This window comes from Mercenaria mercenaria, chromosome 6, assembly GCF_021730395.1.
Source record: "Mercenaria mercenaria strain notata chromosome 6, MADL_Memer_1, whole genome shotgun sequence".
Lineage (NCBI taxonomy): Eukaryota > Metazoa > Mollusca > Bivalvia > Venerida > Veneridae > Mercenaria > Mercenaria mercenaria.
Genome location: NC_069366.1, coordinates 66633041 through 66652374, shown reverse-complemented (window position 1 = coordinate 66652374; position 19334 = coordinate 66633041). Strand labels below are relative to the sequence as shown.

Genomic DNA, 19334 nt, shown 5'->3' with positions numbered 1-19334 from the left:
AGCTCAAAGATAAAATTTGCTCATTTTATTTTGTGTCAGATGCATAACTTATTAACCATTCATTGTATTGACTTCAATCTTGGGGTGTAGGTAGGTGATGATGAGATTATGTGCAGAGTACATGAACCATATAGTGGTAGGTCAAAGTCACAGCAAGGTCAAATTTGCCCATCATATTTCATGTCCAGATCATAACTTGAAAACTATTAAAGGTATTGACTTGAAACTTGTATAGGCAGGTGTTGGTGAATGTAACAATCTACGTTGCAACCTCCTTTTTCTTTTGCTTCCCTCCTCTGATATAACTCCCCGGGCGTATGTTGCTCTTCTTAAATATATCATGTGATTTTGGCGGGAACTTTCACTATAAAAGATATATCAAAATTTATTTTTTTAGAATATGAGCTCCATTCTAGGGTCCGCCTCGCAGTACAGTGCTTTAGGGTATAGCGGATAGCTAACTAATTTTTCCTGCATTCCAATTCAAAGAAATGAAATTTAGTCGTTTCTTTCTGTATATCAGACAGAAAACAGCTATTTAAAAAAAACAAAAAACATTCAGCTTTTAATAGAAATGCATGTGTTATTTCTCTCCATCCCACTGTTTACATACGTGCTGATTTAGGGTTACCAGGATATATAGCGTTGGTCAAGTTTTCAATTATCAGTTCAAAATCCACAAAACAAACAAACTTATCAAGATTATTCAAGACTCTAAATCAGAATAATAATGTATCCTCTTTCCAATAACATTCAAGTTTTAAAATTTCTATCAAATACTTTTCATTCACTGATGTTTTTAACATACACACTGATTTAGTCAGTAAAAGATAGCTTCGATTTTCATTTGATGGCATATGAAAAATAACACAACAAGAAAACATTTAAAATGTATGTCAGACTGTCTGTCTGCATGCCAGTAAAACAATGGTGTATGATTTTTTTTTACAATTGTTCAAGTCAGAATACAGTACCATAAAATCCGCTAATATCCTAAAGCACTATACAGTATATATATTTTAAATTGGAGTTCATATAAAGATTTCGCATTTAAATTTTATTTTCTATCTCGATGTTAAAGATTCTATTTGGATTACGTCCGATTATTTGGATTTAACGAGAACATTTCTGTGTTTAGATTTTTACTGGACACTTCTATCGGAAACAGTGGTCAACACTATCCGTGCAAGTCGAACAGATTCCGTGTCTTAATTGTAGTGATTTAGTCTTAACCATACCGTGACGTCACTTATCAAAATAAATAAGACATTTTTAGGTCATTTCAGAAATTTCTTTAAAAATGAAATTCAAGTTCAAGGAAGAGCATACGTTTGGTATGAATTATGTTTAACTGTAACACACTTAGTACAGTGTATTTTCAACTGAACTTTATGTGCTATTTCTACTTATAATTGGTCCAGTTTGATGATGAAGTTTTTTTCAACTTTCCTTTTTCATTTTTATCATGAATTGCAAAATAAGTGACACTGACAGTCATCATCATGAAAATGGCAGTGAATATTTATATTGTGGTCATAGGAATTCATAATTTTAACATGTCCAAAACATTGCAGAATGATACTAATTTCACTTGGGTAATGATTTCATTTTACTCTGACTTTATCATAGACTCCCTGTATAAAATCTCAAATTTTAAACTAGGCAGTGGCTAGAGAACCGGAATCGTTTCCCAAGACTGCAAACTTATTCGTCCGGAACCGGTTCTCTAAGTAAAATACCGTGCATAGGCTAGGGAACCGGAATTTTATTTCTATGCGTAATGCTGAACATTGAAATCCACTTTGTTTCTTGTTAAGTGTCATGCATATTGTTATCTTAATTAATTTTACCATGCCCTTGCATTTATCTGCGTTTACTGTCTCCAGAAGTGTACTTGCCACATATACCGTGTCTGCCGTATTGGAATGATATAAACTAGTACGAATGAATGCGTGAAAACTACTTTGCAGCTTTTAAATGTTATTAAATTTTGCTTTAAACTTTTACTATGTTTAAATTATTTAAATATAAAATAATATTGCTTTGTATTTGCGTCATTACATGTTTATAGATGAACAAATTAATCTAATTGCCCTTAAAACTTCATACAGATTCTTTGATCACTTTAAATCCTGATTTGTAACACCTCTGCATTTCACGTTCAAAGATATGTAATTAATACTAATTAACAGAAATTACTTAATTTGTTTTAATCGTTTCTTTTATTGTCTTATACCTTTTAAGTTTAAATTTCTCCAGTGTTGACGATTTCGCATTCTTTTGTACTAGTTTATTTTATCATTCCAATATGGCGGACAGTATGCGGCGAGTACACTTCTGGAGACACAGTAAACACAAATAAATAAAAGGGTATAGCTTGCTGAAATTGTAAAATTAATTAACTTATTAAGATAAGAACATGCACATGATACTTACCAAAAGAAACAAAGTGAATTTCGACAGTTTCATGCATAGAAATAAAATTCCGGTTCCCTAGCCTATGCACGGTACTTTGGCCAGAGAACCGGTTCCGGACGAATAACTTTGCTGTCTAAGGAACCAATTCCGGTTCTCTAGCCACTGCCTTTAAACTAAAATAAAGGTATTAAATCCATATAATATTTCAGTGAAACTTCAAAGTTTTGTTGTTTGTAGCATCATCTGGGGCATATGCAGTGAAAAATCTCAATTTGATTCCTTAAATAGTGTGCTATTTATTTCTAAAGTCACTATATATTCATTGTAAATATACTTTGTTATACCCAAGTGGAAACTGGCAGGTACTCGAAAATGCAGCTCTCTGATTGGTCAGTTAGAACCCCTAATGTTCAGTGATGTCATGATAAAGTTATGAATTACACACTACAACTTAGTACAAGCACAGCATCTAGGGTAGTGGGGGCAGCACCCCTCCCAGACCCCCCCTGCCAGCATTCAGAGGACTAAGGTTCCGATTTATATTACAACAGGGTTTTTCTCAGGGCCGTGGGTTCGCTTCCTGCAGTGCGAATCTTTTTTTTTTTTTCAAATGATCTTTTTTATCTTGAGATTATATCATTAAAAAGAATATGAAAATATTTAAGTAACATTTGAAAAAAGAAAAAAAAGATCGCCCAATGCTGGGAGCGAAACCCGCTGCCCTGACATAAAACAGAGAGTACTCTAAACCAGCGTCTTTGCCCTCTCGACAACTGCGACAGGATCTTTAAGAGCTTTAAATTTCAGAGCTCGGATCTATTCTCGTATTGACCTTGGACAAGTGATTTATGTTGAAATGCTCGGAGTAAGTTATCTTTTGTTTTTCTGAGCATTGATAGTGAATGGGAGTTTTTTAAACATGTTGAAATTGCAACAGAATTTGTTGTATGATTGAGACATGTGCTCAGTTTGTTTAAAGTGGCGAATATATATATAATTTGCTGAAGGTTGGCAGGGGCAGATTGGATTGGGAGGGGAAGGGTGCTCCCCCAACAAAGTGTCTATGGGTCTGGTAACAGTTACTGGACCTCTAGACCTAGAGTTTGCTTACAAGACCTCTAGACAACCGATGATATAAGGACAGTCTAAATGTCTGCTAATCAATATGAATATTGAAAATCGTATTTGTGGAGAGGATTCTATAGTTTATAATTAGCTACCAAATTAAAAAAAATTGCTTTTGTTTATTTCTTGCTGATTTTTAATGCAAGTATTAGAAACTGGAGTTATCAAAAAAAATCAACTGTAATGATACTATAGTCTTGTAAGTTTATAATAGTTGAATTTGTTTACTTTTTATGTAAATTATGGTGGCTAATGGAAATTTCTTACTCAATAGTCTCTCAACACAAATGGGAGTAATACATACTTACAAAATTGAATCTAAGAGTAAGATAAGATAGTGGAACTAACAACCAACACAGATTAAAATTTACAGATTTATTAAAATGACCGACGTTTCGACTCTTCACGAGTCTTCATCAGGGTCAAAATTGAATCTAATAAGGAATCTTTGCAAATGATTCCATACACTGACACAACTGTTGTTTAAGTAATTTATTCATGATTCATTCAGCAAAATACAACATTTGTAAGGTTACTGGTACATACATGTAACAAGAAAATTAGGCACATCTGCCATTGACGGGTAGGGTAAATGACAAGAGACCATATTATGAGTTACTGGTATTTTCATTTTACCGGTTTATCATTTAAAGTTAGAAACCTCTGTTTGTTTCTTCTACAGATCAAAGGAAGGCAGAGTCAACGAAAATCCGAGACAAGTACCCAGAGAGAATACCGGTAAGGAAATAGTCTTGTAGTCCTAAATTGATCCTCAACGTCATGAACTTGAAGGCCTGCTTGACTAGATCAGTTAATTACTAAGGTTCTTCATGATGCTGTTTGACTACAGGGTTTATTTCTGGGCTCAGAGATTACCTCGGACTGATGTCATTTCAGCGAAATCATCAAATGCCATAGTAAATGTAACATTGCTTGCCATTATGTTTATGAGATGTGTAACATAGGATTGCCTTCATCAGAGTGCTTTGATTTTAATATTCATATCAGTTAGTTTCATAATTTAAACAGTTAAGATTTTTTGTTAAAAAAATACTTTAAAATCAATTTCTTTTATCTTTTTTAGAATTTCTGAAATTGTTTCCATAACTTAAGAACTTCTCATTTATGTAAATATATTTCTTATTTAATCTTGTTCAGTTTTATCACCCTTATTAGTTTGACTATACAAAGTATGGAGAGCTATCCTACTCGACCTGGTGTGGGCATCGACGTACATCTGCGTCAGCACTTTGGTTAAAGTTTTGATGCACTTTATCTTTGTTATTACTTGATAGATTTACTTCAAACATAGAATAGTTGTCCCTCATCATCACCCACATCATACTGCACAAGGGTCATAATTCTGGCACCAATATTTCATGAATTATCCCGCCCTATTTAGCTCGACTATACGAAGTATAAGAAGAGCTATCCTACTTGACCCGGCGTTGGCATCGGCATCTTACCTTTTACACATTCTCTTTTTAGCTCACCTGTCACAAAGTGCGTGCGTGCGTAAACTTTTGCTTGTGACCACTCTAGAGGTCACATTTTTCACGGGATCTTTATGAAAGTTGGTCAGAATGTTCATCTTGATGATATCTAGTTCAAGTTCGAAACTGGGTCACGTGCGATCAAAAACTAGGTCAGTAGATCTAAAAATAGAAAAACCTTGTGACCTCTCTAGAGGCCATATTTTTCATGAGATCTTTATGAAAATTTGTCAGAATGTTCAGCTTGATGATATCTAGGTCAAGTTCGAAACTGGATCACGTGGGGTCAAAAACTAGGTCAGTAGGTCTAAAAATAGAAAAACCTTGTGAACTCTCTAGAGGCCATATTTCTCAATGGATCTTCATGAAAATTGGTCAGAACGTTTACCTTGATGATATCTAGGTCATGTTCGAAACTGGGTCATGTGGGGTCAAAAACTAGGTCAGTAGATCTAAAAATAGAAAAACCTTGTGACCTCTCTAGGGGCCATATTTTTCATAAGATCTTCATGAAAATTGTTCAGAATGTTCAACTTGATGATATCTAGGTCAAGTTCGAAACTTGGTCACGTTGGGTCAAAAACTAGGTCAGTAGGTCTAAAAATAGAAAAACATTGTGACCTCTCTAGAGGCCATATTTCTCAATGGATCTTCATGAAAATTGGTCAGAATGTTCACCTTGATGATATCTAGGTCAAGTTCGAAACTGGGTCACGTGGGGTCAAAAACTAGGTCAGTAGATCTAAAAATAGAAAAACCTTGTGACCTCTCTAGAGGCCATATTTTTCATGAGATCTTCATGAAAATTGGTCAGAATGTTTACCTTGATGATATCTAGGTCAGGTTCGAAACTGGGTCACGTGGGGTCATAAACTAGGTCAGTAGGTCTAAAAATAGAAAAACCTTGTGACCTCTCTAGAGGCCATATTTCTCAATGGATCTTCATGAAAATTGGTCAGAATGTTCACCTTGATGATATCTAGGTCAAGTTTGAAACTGGGTCACGTGCGGTCAAAAACTAGGTCAGTAGGTCTGAAAATAGAAAAACTTTGTGACCTCTCTAGAGGCCATATTTTTCATAGGATCTTTATGAAAATTGGTCAGAATGTTCACCTTGATGATATCTAGGTCAGGTTCGAAACTTGGTCACGTGCGGTCAATAGCTAGGTCAGTAGATCTAAAAACAGAAAAACCTTGTGACCTCTCTAGAGGCCATATTTTTCAAGAGATCTTTATGAAAATTGGTCAGAATGTTCATCTTGATGATATCTAGGTCAGATTCAAAACTGGGTCAGGTGCGGTCAAAAACTAGGTCAGTAGGTCAAAAAATAGAAAATTCTTATGATGTCTCTAGAGGCCATATTTCTCAATGGATCTTCATGAAAACTGGTGCGAATGTTCAGCTTGATGATATCTAGGTCAAGTTCATAACTGGGACATGTGCGGTCAAAAACTAGGTCAGTAGGTCGAAAAATAGAAAAACCTTGTGACCTCTCTAGAGGCCATAATTTTCACGAGATTTTCATGAAAATTAGTGAGAATGTTCACCTTGATGATATCTAGGTCAAGTTTAAAAGTGGGTCACGTGCCTTCAAAAACTAGGTCATTAGGTCAGATAATAGAAAAACCTTGTGACCTCTCTAGAGGTCATATTTTTCAATGGATCTTCATGAAAATTGGTCAGAATTTTTTATCTTGATGATATCTAGGTCACATATGCTCAAAAACTAGGTCACTTTGTCAAATAATAGAAATAACGACGTCATACTCAGTTCAACACTGGGTCATGTGGGGATAGGTGAGCGATTCAGGACCATCATGGTCCTCTTGTTTCTACTTATCTCTGTAATTACTTGATGGATTTGATTCAGACTTAAAATAATTGTTCAACATCATCACCCACATCATATGACACACGGTGCATAACTCTGGCACCAATTTTTCATGAATTGTGCCCCCTTTACTTAGAATTTAAGGTTAATTTTGATGCATTTTCACTGTATCTCAGTTCTTAGGAAATGCATTTGATTCAAACGAAGTAGTTCTTCCATATCATCACCCACATCATATGACACAAGGTGCATAACTCTTGCACCAATATTTTATAAATTATGCCCCTTTTTCTCTTAGAATTATACTTATATAGTGTTTTGATACATGTTATCTTTACCTCTTATTGTACCCCCGACAACAAAGTTGTAAGGGGGGATATACTGGTTTCAGGTTGTCTGTCTGTCTGTCTGTCCGTCTGGTCGTCTGTCCGTAGACGCAATCTTGTGCGCACCATCTCTCCTTATCCCCTTGACAGAATTTAATGAAACTTCACACAAATGATCAGTACCAACAGTAGTTGTGCATGGGGCATGTAAGGTTCTTTTAGAAAAAAAATTTGCAGAGTTATGGGACTTTGTTTTTTTGTTACTATACTATATACATAGACACAATCTTGTGCGCACCATCTCTCCTCATCCCCTTGACACAATTTAATGAAACTTCACACAAGTGATCAGTACCAACAGTAGTTGTGCATGGGGCATGTTAGGTTCTTTTAGAAAAAAAAATTGGCAGAGTTATGGGACTTTGTTTTTTTGTTACTATACTATATACATAGACACAATCTTGTGCGCACCATCTCTCCTCATCCCCTTGACACAATTTAATGAAACTTCACACAAGTAATTAGTAACAACAGTAGTTGTGCATTGGGCATGTTAGGTTTTTTCAGAAAAAAAATTTGCAGAGTTATGGGACTTTGTTTTTTTGTTACTATACTGTATACATAGACACAATCTTGTACGCACCATCTCTCCTCATCCACTTGACACAATTTAATGAAACTTCACACAAGTGATCAGTAACAACAGTAGTTGTGCATGGGTCATGTTAGGTTCTTTCAGCGACAAAAATTGCAGAGTTATGGGACTTTGTTTCTTGTTAACATACTATGTACATACAGTCTGCATATGCAATCTTGTGCGTGCCTGATCTACCAAACCCTTACACACAATTTAATGAAACTTCACACAAGTGATCAGTACCAACCCTAGTTGTGCATGGTGCATGTTACATTCTTTTAGATAAATATTCTGCATAGTTATGGGACTTTGTTTTTTGTTACTATACTGTATACATACAGTCTATATACATACAGTCCACATAATTATGCAATCTTGTGTGCGTCAAATTGCAATGTACTGTGTCAGTGCATGAGGGGGGTACATTCATCACCTTTAGTGATAGCTCTAGTTACCTAATATTTTTGACACAGACTCGAGCTATTGTGCAATATCTTCATCCACCATTGGAGTCATTAAACACTCCAATGACAGCTCCAGTTTCCTAAGATGTGCCCAGTTTCACTATCCACTATCCAGCATCTAAATAGTTGAGCACGCTGTCTCCTGTGACAGCTCTTGTTTTTCCACTGATTTAGGAGTATGATGGAAGCCTTTGCTTTTGTGAAAAATACATGTACATCATAAAACATCAAAATTAGAATTGTTTAAAAAGTTTTATTTTTGATTAAATTTTATTTTTAAAAACATTTAAGAAGGCATAGTTCACCTTTCAGTAATAAGTCAACACATTATCTTGTGATTTCATAGGTACATACTCAGTCTTGGCTGATATATACTACATAAAACTGGCAAATCTGGCTTTAAAATTGGGGAAAAAACTTACATTTGCCATCGGAATTTGGGACCAAACTTGTACCCAGAATCAGCCTGAACAAAAACACTTGTTGCATACTTTAAGTCATTGAGGCTTGTTTTAAGTTACCATTGAGGATTCTTGACCCATCTTGTGATGTAGACATACATGTAATTATGTCACAAAGCTGTTTGGTTGACTTGTGGGAAGGTCAGTGCATGATTATGCCTAGGCGCCTGTTGTAATGCACATTGATGTTGTATATATGTCTTAAGATTTAGTGTTTCATAAGATTTATGACAGCTATAATTGCAGGCTGATGTTTAGTTTAATAATTTAGAAATGATCTTTATGATATCTTAATAATGTCATGCATGTCAAAAAAAATTCCTATGTCTCTGATACTTGAGTTTTTCTTGAAGAATGAGCAAACAAAAAAAAGACAGAAAGATGTATTGTCATACATTAATATGACTCGAGAATCAGAAAAAATGAAATTTTGAGTATTTGGACTTGATGATGCCTATGACATGACATGCTGTATAGTGTGAAGTTCTTGATACTTGTTGGGATTGACTGAATCCAAGAAATCTAATCCCTCTGAATAAGTAAAATTTCCATTCATTTAGTATTAAAAAATTCATATTCCGACCAGGGGTGGCGAAATCTGATTTTGACTCGCTTGTCCGTTTTTGTCAATTGCTATTTTGTACTTGTCCTTATGATAGTTATATAGTAAATTCTGGTCAAATTTCACTTGTCTGTACAAGCTTTGGGACAACCTGGGCAATACGGACAGTGGAATTTGCCACCCCTGCTGACAATATAGCTGGTTTGGCCAAAACCACAGAAAATTAAATTATTTCATGTTAGGCCTAAAAGAAAAACGTTTGGTTTACGGTATCCCAACCTACCCTAATTTTTTGGCCCAACCCTAAATGTTTTTATGGCCTTGGAGAATTTTTTTTCTGAACTTTTTAACAAAAAGTTTTAAAAAAATGCACTGTTATATTTCAAACATGGGCAGTGGTGTTAGAAATCAACTTACTGATGCTCTAAAGGTATAACCCCCTTATTTGTATTCATTTTTTGACACACAAAGAATTTCTGAAATGTCCAACTTAATAAAAAAAATTCAAAATAATTTACCAACCTACCTACCCATTTGTTTTAGCATGTTACCGGAAACAATTTTTTTTAGGCCTTATATACATTGTTGAGTTGATACTTATTTTCTTTTTCTTCATTACTCAGGTGATTGTAGAGAGGGATCCAAAGTCACAGATTCAGGATATTGACAAGAGAAAATTTCTGGTTCCCAATGATATCTCTGTTGCTCAGTTCATGTGGATAATCAGAAAGAGGATCCAGCTTCCATCAGAGAAAGCGATATTTCTGTTTGTTGAAAAAGTACTTCCACAATCAAGGTAATTTTATACATGTTCTTACAATGTAGTAGGAGTTTAACTGTTTTACCTTCACCCTGCTGAATTTCTAAAATGGACTGGTCCATCATTCAATTTTGACAGTACCATTTATTATTTGAAGGGGTGTTCATTGAAAATTTACTGACTGAATAACAATGCAGACCATGATGTGCAGGCTGATCTTGGTCTGCACTGGTCACAAAGGCAGAATCACTTGCCACCAGCAGGCTTAAGATTAATAATCATACCTGCACTCAGTTAAGCATTAAGATTTGATACAGTCTGACCTCCAGAATAAGTTGTTTCTTTCTGTAGTAGGATCTGTTTACAGGCATCGTCCTGCTATGAAGTATTTTCTTTCAGTTCATGCATTTTTAGCTCACCTGTCACAAAGTGACAAGGTGAGCTTTTGTGATCGCGCGGCGTCCGTCGTCCGTCCGTCCGTGCGTGCGTGCGTCCGTAAACTTTTGCTTGTGACCACTCCAGAGGTCACATTTTTCATGGGATCTTTATGAAAGTTGGTCAGAATGTTCACCTTGATGATATCTAGATCAAGTTCGAAACTGGGCCACGTGCCATCACAGGGTTCGCACAGGCCTTGAAAAGTCCTTGAATTCGATGGTAGTCCTTGAAAACTCCTTGAAAATGACAAAACCCCTAAAAAACCTGGAAAAGTACTTGAATTTTGAAAAAAACTCCTTGAATTTGACCTTTCACTCCTTGAAAATATTCTTTCCGTAACTTTGCTTTGCAAAAAGAATTTAAGGCTTAAAATAAATCGGAGAAAATGAAAATAAATTCGTGAAATTGCAGGATCGGGTCACTCGTATGCTATTATAGTGGTCTACGGCCACACTTTATCGATATTTACAGAGTGCTATTTCTACTTTATCACCGTTTGCCTGTTTCCGTTTCCGTTTAAAAAAGTACGGGGAATAATAACTCGCAATTTTTAGCTATTTGCGAGTGTTTCCAGTGAATTAAAATGAGTAAGAAAAATAAACATGTTTACTCAAGTAAGCGGGAGACAAAAGACGAATATAAACAGTGGCTGAAGCCCTATAGAGCAGACAGAACGAAGTGTATTTGTACGTCGTGTGACAAAATTTTGAGGTATCATTAGTAGGAGTGTGCTAAAAAATCACAAGAATAGTGATAAACCTCAGCAAAATAGTGAATTACATCAATCTAATAATCGAATTAGGTCATTTTCAAAGGTGTGACAAGTGATGGTTGTTTTATTTTTGCATTACATAATAAAAGTTTTTCAGATTAGGTCGTGGTTTTGAAAAAAAATAGTGCTTGAAAAATTGTAAAAAGTCCTTGAAAAGTACTTGAATTTTGTCTCTGATATTCTGTATGAACCATGCATCAAAAACTAGGTCAGTAGGTCTAAAAATAGAAAAACCTTGTGACCTCTCTAGAGGCCATATATTTCACAAGATCTTCATGAAAATTGGTCAGAATGTTCATCTTGATGAAACCTAGGTCAAGTTTGAAACTGGGTCACGTGGGGTCAAAAACTAGGTCAGTAGGTCTAAAAATAGAAAAACCTTGTGACCTCTCTAGAGTCCATATTTTTCATGAGATCTTCATGAATATTGGTCAGAATGTTCACCTTGATGATATCTAGGTCAAGTTCGAAACTGGGTCACGTGGGGTCAAAAACTAGGTCATTAGGTCTAAAAATAGAAAAACCTTTTGACCTCTCTAGAGGCCATATTTCTCAATGGATCTTCATAAAAATTGGTCAGAATGTTCACCTTGATGATATCTAGGTCAAGTTCGAAACTGGGTCACATGGGGGTAAAAACTAGGTCAGTAGATCTAAAAATAGAAAAACCTTGTGACCTCTCTAGAGGCCATATTTTTCATGAGATCTTCATGAATTATGGTCAGAATGTTCACCTTGATGATATCTAGGTCAAGTTCGAAACTGGGTCATGTTGGATCAAAAACTAGGTCAGTAGGTCTAAAAATAGAAAAACCTTGTGACCTCTCTAGAGGCCATATTTCTCAATGGATCTTCATGAAAATTGGTCAAAATGTTCACCTTGATGATATCTAGGTCAAGTTTGAAACTGGGTCACGTGCGGTCAAAAACTAGGTCAGTAGGTCTAAAAATAGAAAAACCTTGTGACCTCTCTAGAGGCCATATTTTTCAATGGATCTTCAGGAAAATTGGTCAGAATGTTTACCTTGATGATATCTAGATCAAGTTCGAAAGTGGGTCACGTGGGGTTAAAAACTAGGTCAGTAGATCTAAAAATAGAAAAACCTTGTGACCTCTCTAGAGGCCATATTTTTCATGAGATCTTCATGAATATTGGTCAGAATGTTCACCTTGATGATATCTAGGTCAGGTTCGAAAATGGGTCACGTGGGGTCAAAAAATAGGTCAGTAGGTCTAAAAATAGAAAAACCTTGTGACCTCTCTAGAGGCCATATTTCTCAATGGATCTTCATGAAAACTGGTGAGAATGTTCAGCTTGATGATATCTAGGTCAGGTTCGTAACTGGGTCATGTGCGGTCAAAAACTTGGTCAGTAGGTCGAAAAATACAAAAACCTTGTGACCTCTCTAGTGGCCATATTTTTCACGAGATCTTCATGAAAATTGGTGAGAATGTTCACCTTGATGATATCTAGGTCAGGTTCGAAACTGGGTCACGTAGGGTCAAAAACTAGGTCAGTAGGTCTAAAAATAGAAAAACCTTGTGACCTCTCTAGAGGCCATATTTCTCAATGGATCTTCATGAAAACTGGTGAGAATGTTCAGCTTGATGATATCTAGGTCAGGTTCGTAACTGGGTCATGTGCGGTCAAAAACTAGGTCAGTAGGTCGAAAAATACAAAAACCTTGTGACCTCTCTAGTGGCCATATTTTTCACGAGATCTTCATGAAAATTGGTGAGAATGTTCACCTTGATGATATCTAGGTCAAGTTTAAAAGTGGGTCACGTTCCTTTAAAAACTAGGTCATTAGGTCAAATAGAAAAAGTTTGTGACCTCTCTAGAGGCCATATTTTTCACTGGATCTGCATGAAAATTGGTCAGAATTTTTTATCTTGATGATATCTAGGTCACATGTGCTCAAAAACAAGGTCACTATGTCAAATAATAGAAATAACAACGTCATACTCAGTTCAACACTTGGTCATGTGGGGATAGGTGAGCGATTCAGGACCATCATGGTCCTCTTGTTCCCAGAAAGGATTTTTATTTTCATTTGCTCAAAGTAATGAATGTTTTCCCTTAAGTTATAGCAACAGGCTGTATTCCCTCTTAAGTTTTAGGCATTATTTTTTACAGCACTTACCAGTAGCTTGTAAATAATTTATGTTTTCATTCGTAAATTTTTATCTAGCTTGTTATGACACAGTTTACAGTACAAGAGTCTTACAGTTGGGATATATGGTATGTTTTTCCTCCATTGGTGACAGTCTGGGAAAACACCTACTGGTATTTAAGAATATCACACCTAAATATGTTTGTTGCATGTAAATTCCTCGGTGATATATGACAGTTTTGTGTAGATTCGCCGTAAAACCCAACTCCCGCACTGCAAGTAAATTTGCTACAACAACAACAAAACAAGTACATGTACATACTTAATCAATAAAGTTAATGGTGATATTACTTAAAATATTTCTGTTTCAGTGCAAGTATGGGACAGGTGTATGAAGAACATAAAGATGAAGATGGATTCTTGTACATAGCATACAGTGGGGAAAACACATTTGGACAATTCTGAAATGTACATATGGTTACTGTTGTGATATTGTCATTTTTATATATATAGGGGGTATCATCACGGTAAAATCATGTAAAATTCTTGCTAATTCATGTTGGTAAATTATATTGTTGTTGACTGGAAGATAATTTTTATAATTTTTTTTTCAAGTCTTTGCTATAATATTCCTTACAAAAATAACAGAATCAGGAATATTGGAATGAATTTTTGATTGTAATATGTTGTAAAATTCTCAAATAGTTCTAGTCTTTAATTCAGTGATTGGTCTGATATTGTATCCGTAGGTTCCTAAGGTGAAACATACTGTTCTCTAGATCTGGTAATAGTCACATAGGTTTAACTACCGTATTTTGGTGTGTATAGGTCGCACTTTTTCTACCCATTCTGCTGCCTGAAAAAGTTCCTGCGACCTATACGACAGAACATTGCTAGCAGGTTTTTTTTCCGGGCCAATTTTCTGACCGTAGCTCTCGCAAAATTACGTGCATCTGTTACGAACGAACAAAATGGATAAAAAATATCAATATCGGCGGCTTTTTAAACCAATAGCGATTACTTTCAATAAAATATATCGTAAATAACCCATACAGACTTTTAAAATTACAAATGACTTTAATTCAAAGATGTTTTTGCAGTCTGAATTACGTTTGTTTCTACTTTCATTTTACTGGACGCCATTGACATGTACTCCGAGTTGGATAAAATCCGGACAGATCCGTCCTCCATTCCAAACATTGTTTATACTAATTCTTAGCGTATTAAAAAACTTGAAAGATAATTTTTTACTTTTGATTTTTAAATAAAAGAAAAAAATCTAAAAAGAGATATTTTGTTAATCTTTTTACTCAGAATCAAAAGAACGCGGTTAATTACATGACACGGACAGGTGTTATAATTGCTGTGCAAACAATTCACACTTAAACTTGCATGATAACAGAATGTAAATGCAAACCGTCTGCTGCCAATTAGTGTCAAAAAGCCGCTTTTCTTTGATGCAGTCTTTTACCGATACTACTGTTGGTACGAAACGGTTGGGAACGAAAATAACACTGTCCGATTTCCACCAATCAGGTTCTGATAATAATTCAGTCCGCGGCATCAATATGGCCGCCGCCATAACTTTTTTGCCGGTAAATATTAAATATTGCTGGGGAAAAAATCCGAAATTTAACTGCGACTAATACACTAGAAGTTAAATTTTCCGACCATTTCCAGAGCAAAAATTAGATGCGGACTATACATTACCGCGACCTATACACACCAAAATACGGTAACCCTTATCTTGCTAAATTTCTATAATGAACTTGTCCATCTTTCAATTTGGACAGTACCATGAACTTTTAAAATGATGTGCAGGCTGATCTTGGTCTGCACTGGTCGCAAAAGCAGAATCACTTGCCACCAGCAGGCTAAAGGTTAAGAGATTTCACTGACAGCAGCTTTATTTTCTGTGTTAGAAATCACAGCTTTATTTTCTGTGTTAGAAATCACGAAACATCTGTTTTAGGACTTGAGGCGACTTCTGTTCATGACTATTCTAAGCCTGAGAGTGGCATTACACTCAATTATAAGTTAAAATAAAACCATTGTGAACAGTACTCAATCTACAGTACAAATATCCAGTGGGATGCACCGCCTTTGAATGTGTTCCAAAATATCTATAATAACAAGCATTTTCACAGGCATGTAATGGAATTTTTTGTGGTAACATTAATTTTTGAAATAGACTGGAAATTATCATGTTTAAATGTTTCTATTGAAAAGTATTTCTAGATGAATCTATTATCACACACACAACATTCATAGTACAGTTGTATGCTTACCTACACCTAATTGATTATCTTCAAATATTAATCTTGATGTTGGAAACTCCTTTGATTCATGTGAAAAAGTTGTTACTTATTTTTGGGGAGCATGTCTGTACTAGTACAGAATCCAGGAACACTGATTACGTAAACCGATTTCTGTTTCATAACTGAAATACTGTTGAAAAAAGACATTAAATCCATCAACCAATTAATAATATCTCAAGAATGAAAATTCTATAAACTACAGAATGTGTCTAGTGGTTGGAGACTAGGCTGAAAACTGTAGTATCTGGTTGGATATTTTTGAATTCAAATTTGAAATTGATCAGTGATACATTGTAAAGTAGTGTTATAAACACCAACTAGTCTAAAAACTGCAGCCTCTGGCTGATTCTGAGCTTTGTCTTGAAACTTACCAATGACAGTTCTGCATTCTGCATAAAAAGACTTATTGAATAAGAAAAGTGTGACTGTTTTTGCCTTCCTTCAGTATATACCAGAAATATATCTAGGAGTTATTTTTGCATCAGTTTTGTAGTTCTCCATATATAGGTAATATCCCAAACTAGAGATTATTTTTCAAGTTTAACCTTAACCCTGCTAATTTTCTACAACGGGTTGGTCCATCGTTCAGTTTGGGTAGTACCACTTGTTTATCAAAGGGGTGTTTCCTGAAAATATACAGACTGAATAGCAGACAGTGCAGACCATGATCAGCCTGCATAATCACTTGCCAACAGCAGGCTAAAAGTTAAGCATTGCATATTTTTTATATTCAAGAAAGTAAGCATATGAAAGCTAAGGTTGTTATTCAAATTCCATTCTTGCCTGTTTGTTGACTTTCAGTTCCATGACTAAACTTCTGTTGAATGTTATATGTTTGTCCAGATATGTTAATTATGTCAAGTAAATTTCGCTGCAGTAATATAGCATTATATAGTGAATAGCACAGAAAATACTTTTTTTCTGTAGTTACCTCCCTTTTGATGTTAGATTATTAGAACTGTTAGGCATAGGAAAAAGAGACCAATATAATTGCACCTTTACTAATCCTACCAGGTGTTCTGTAAAACAAAAGTGCTTCTATTGAGACATTTCGATACAAGCAAAACTGTATTATTTGCACTATAAAATACTTACTGGTATTTCATTATAATATCGGCTTGTTAAATGTTAATTTTTACCACAAGTAAGTTGACAAAATCATAGGAACCAGTGATTCAAGGGTAAATCAAACACATATTAATAAATCCTGAACGATTTTGTTGTGCAAAAATGTATAATACTGTGTCTTAAACCGTTTTCGTTTTCTACTCTATTGTGTAATTGCAAGGGAAGTAAACTAATAGATATCTCTGCTTTAAAGTACTAGCCCAAGGCAAGAGTTGACATTCTTTGCAGATCACAACTTTGAATTAAATATTAAAATTTCTGTTGTTGATATTAGCAAAACTATCATACATTGCACATTTGTGTAATCATTTTTGTTAATTTCAAGGACTTGGAAATCAATTTCTAGACTTTATTTAATGTATTTCTATCAATGAAAATGTTAGGGTCTATCTCTAGAACTGTTACTTTCAGAAGTTTAGAATATAATTTAAAAAATGAACAAAGAAGGATAAGATAGTTTGCTAGATTTTTGTATTTGTTTCACTGATTTACAAACCTCTGGGAAATTGGCAGTTGTATCACATTGTCTTTTTTTCCTGTGATCACTTCAAGCATATGTGTGTTATTTAAAAGTTACTTTCTCAAATTTGGAGTGAAAATTTTCAGTATGTTTCTTATCACTAGGTTTGGCATGGAATGTAGATAATTATTACCTTGCTTATTAATGAAAAGATTAAAAACAAGTTTAAGATATTGGTTAAAAAAGCAAGAAGAATTTGGATTTACACCAATATTTAAAGTGTAAAAAATACAAGGGTTAACTCTTGTCTGCACAATATTTTAGGTAATTAATTAGAATATCTTTCAAATCTCATATGTCAATATGTTTTTACCTCTGGTCACTTGAAGCACCTACATCTTGATATTTTTTTTGAGAAAAAAATTACTAGAAGTGTGCACAAGTTGCTTTCTTCTTTAATAATACAATAAAGTCGCCAGTTTTGTATTGATAATCAAGTTTATTAAAATTAAATGAGCCGTGCCATGAGAAAACCAACATAGTGGCTTTGCGACCAGCATGGATCCAGACCAGCCTGCGCATCCGCGCAGTCTGGTCAGGCTCCATGCTGTTCGCTAACAGTTTCTCCAATTCCAATAGGCTTTAAAGGTCCAATACTAAGGAAAGTGAACATTTTAATTTCTTTTAAAAAGCACAGAAACTATTTCATTTTATTGGAAAATGAAAGTTGGTATGTAGAAATTCGAAATAAATCGCAGTATATGTACAATTATTTTTCTATGAAGTATGAAGAAAGTTAAAAAGACCTGGGGGGTCATTCTGTCGATTCATTGAAATTTCAACATAATACACATACATTTCTTTGAGTTCCAAAGACCTTCTGTAAATTTTGACCTGCCAATCTTCATTATTTAGTGTCTTGCAGAAGTCTATGCACTGGCTATGAAAAAAATTGCCAACTCACTTTCCCTTAGTAATGGACCTTTAAAAGCGAACAGCATGGAGCCTGACCAGACTGCACGGATGCGCAGGCTGGTCTGGATCCATGCTGGTCGAACACCCACTATGTTGGTTTTCTCATGGCACGGCTCAAATGTACATTTGTATAAAAATGCTGCTTCAGTCATAATACATAGCACATACATAATGCTTAAAAACAAAAATAGATAAAGTCAAGAAAGAGGATTTTAATCATTTACAAGTACACTGCAACCTCTGTAGAGTAACACCTTTTGGGAGATAAAAATATTGACTGTTATGTAGAGGTTGTTGTTCTGGAGAGGTAAATTCGATAGAATATTTCAGTAATTTAATAGAATATTTCAGCTTAGGAAAATTTGATGATGTTGTTTTAGAGAGGTTCTGGCTTAAGAGAGGGCCGCTCTGGAGAGGTTGTACTGTATACTTTAACCTGTAACTTATATTGGGATACTATCTTAAATAACTTTTGTCATGAATGAACTTCTAAAACGTTTTCCACAAAAAATTCAGGGGCACTCATTTCTTAAGTTATGAACTGGGGTAGTGTCTTAATTTAAAAAAAAGCCCTGAACAAGCTGTTGAATATTTTTCTTTACCCAGTCGAACAAATTGACTTTTAAGACCACACCTCTTGCATTGTCAAAGAAATTTCACTTCACTTCCTGGTTTGCTGAGTTCAAAAGATGTCCCACAAGTAGTTAAGGGGCTTTGCAGCAAATGATAAAGTTTTAATTTTACCGATACTGTTCAACTGGTGCATTGGTATTTTAAAATGGCTTATTTGTACATGTATTCATTACTTGTGGTTTGTGTCATAGCAAGTGTGTATGTGTGATTGTTTGTTGTTTTGATCACGGAATTGTCATTTATCAGTATAAATACATTGTTTCATACTTAACTTTTGACAGATGAGTTATTATTGAATAAAAGTTGAATAGTATTAGCAATGACTTCTATTTCCTTTTTAGTAGTATCTATTTTTCTTGTGGAAAGGCTCTTTGGATTAGTGACGAGTGTGTTTTCGAGCCACCATAATTGTTATGCC

At 34.9% G+C, this 19334-nt stretch overlaps 1 protein-coding gene across 1 annotated transcript; it reads left to right on the top strand.

The window, feature by feature from the left end:
• The first annotated feature begins 1211 nt into the window (after positions 1–1211).
• On the top strand, positions 1212–19232 carry LOC123548535 (gamma-aminobutyric acid receptor-associated protein-like 2). Its single transcript, XM_045335857.2, has 4 exons — positions 1212–1334; positions 4226–4281; positions 9942–10114; positions 13774–19232. Exons 1-4 carry the CDS (start codon positions 1301–1303, stop codon positions 13865–13867), a joined length of 357 nt encoding a protein of 118 aa, XP_045191792.1. The 5' UTR covers positions 1212–1300; the 3' UTR covers positions 13868–19232.
• Positions 19233–19334: the final 102 nt, after the last annotated feature.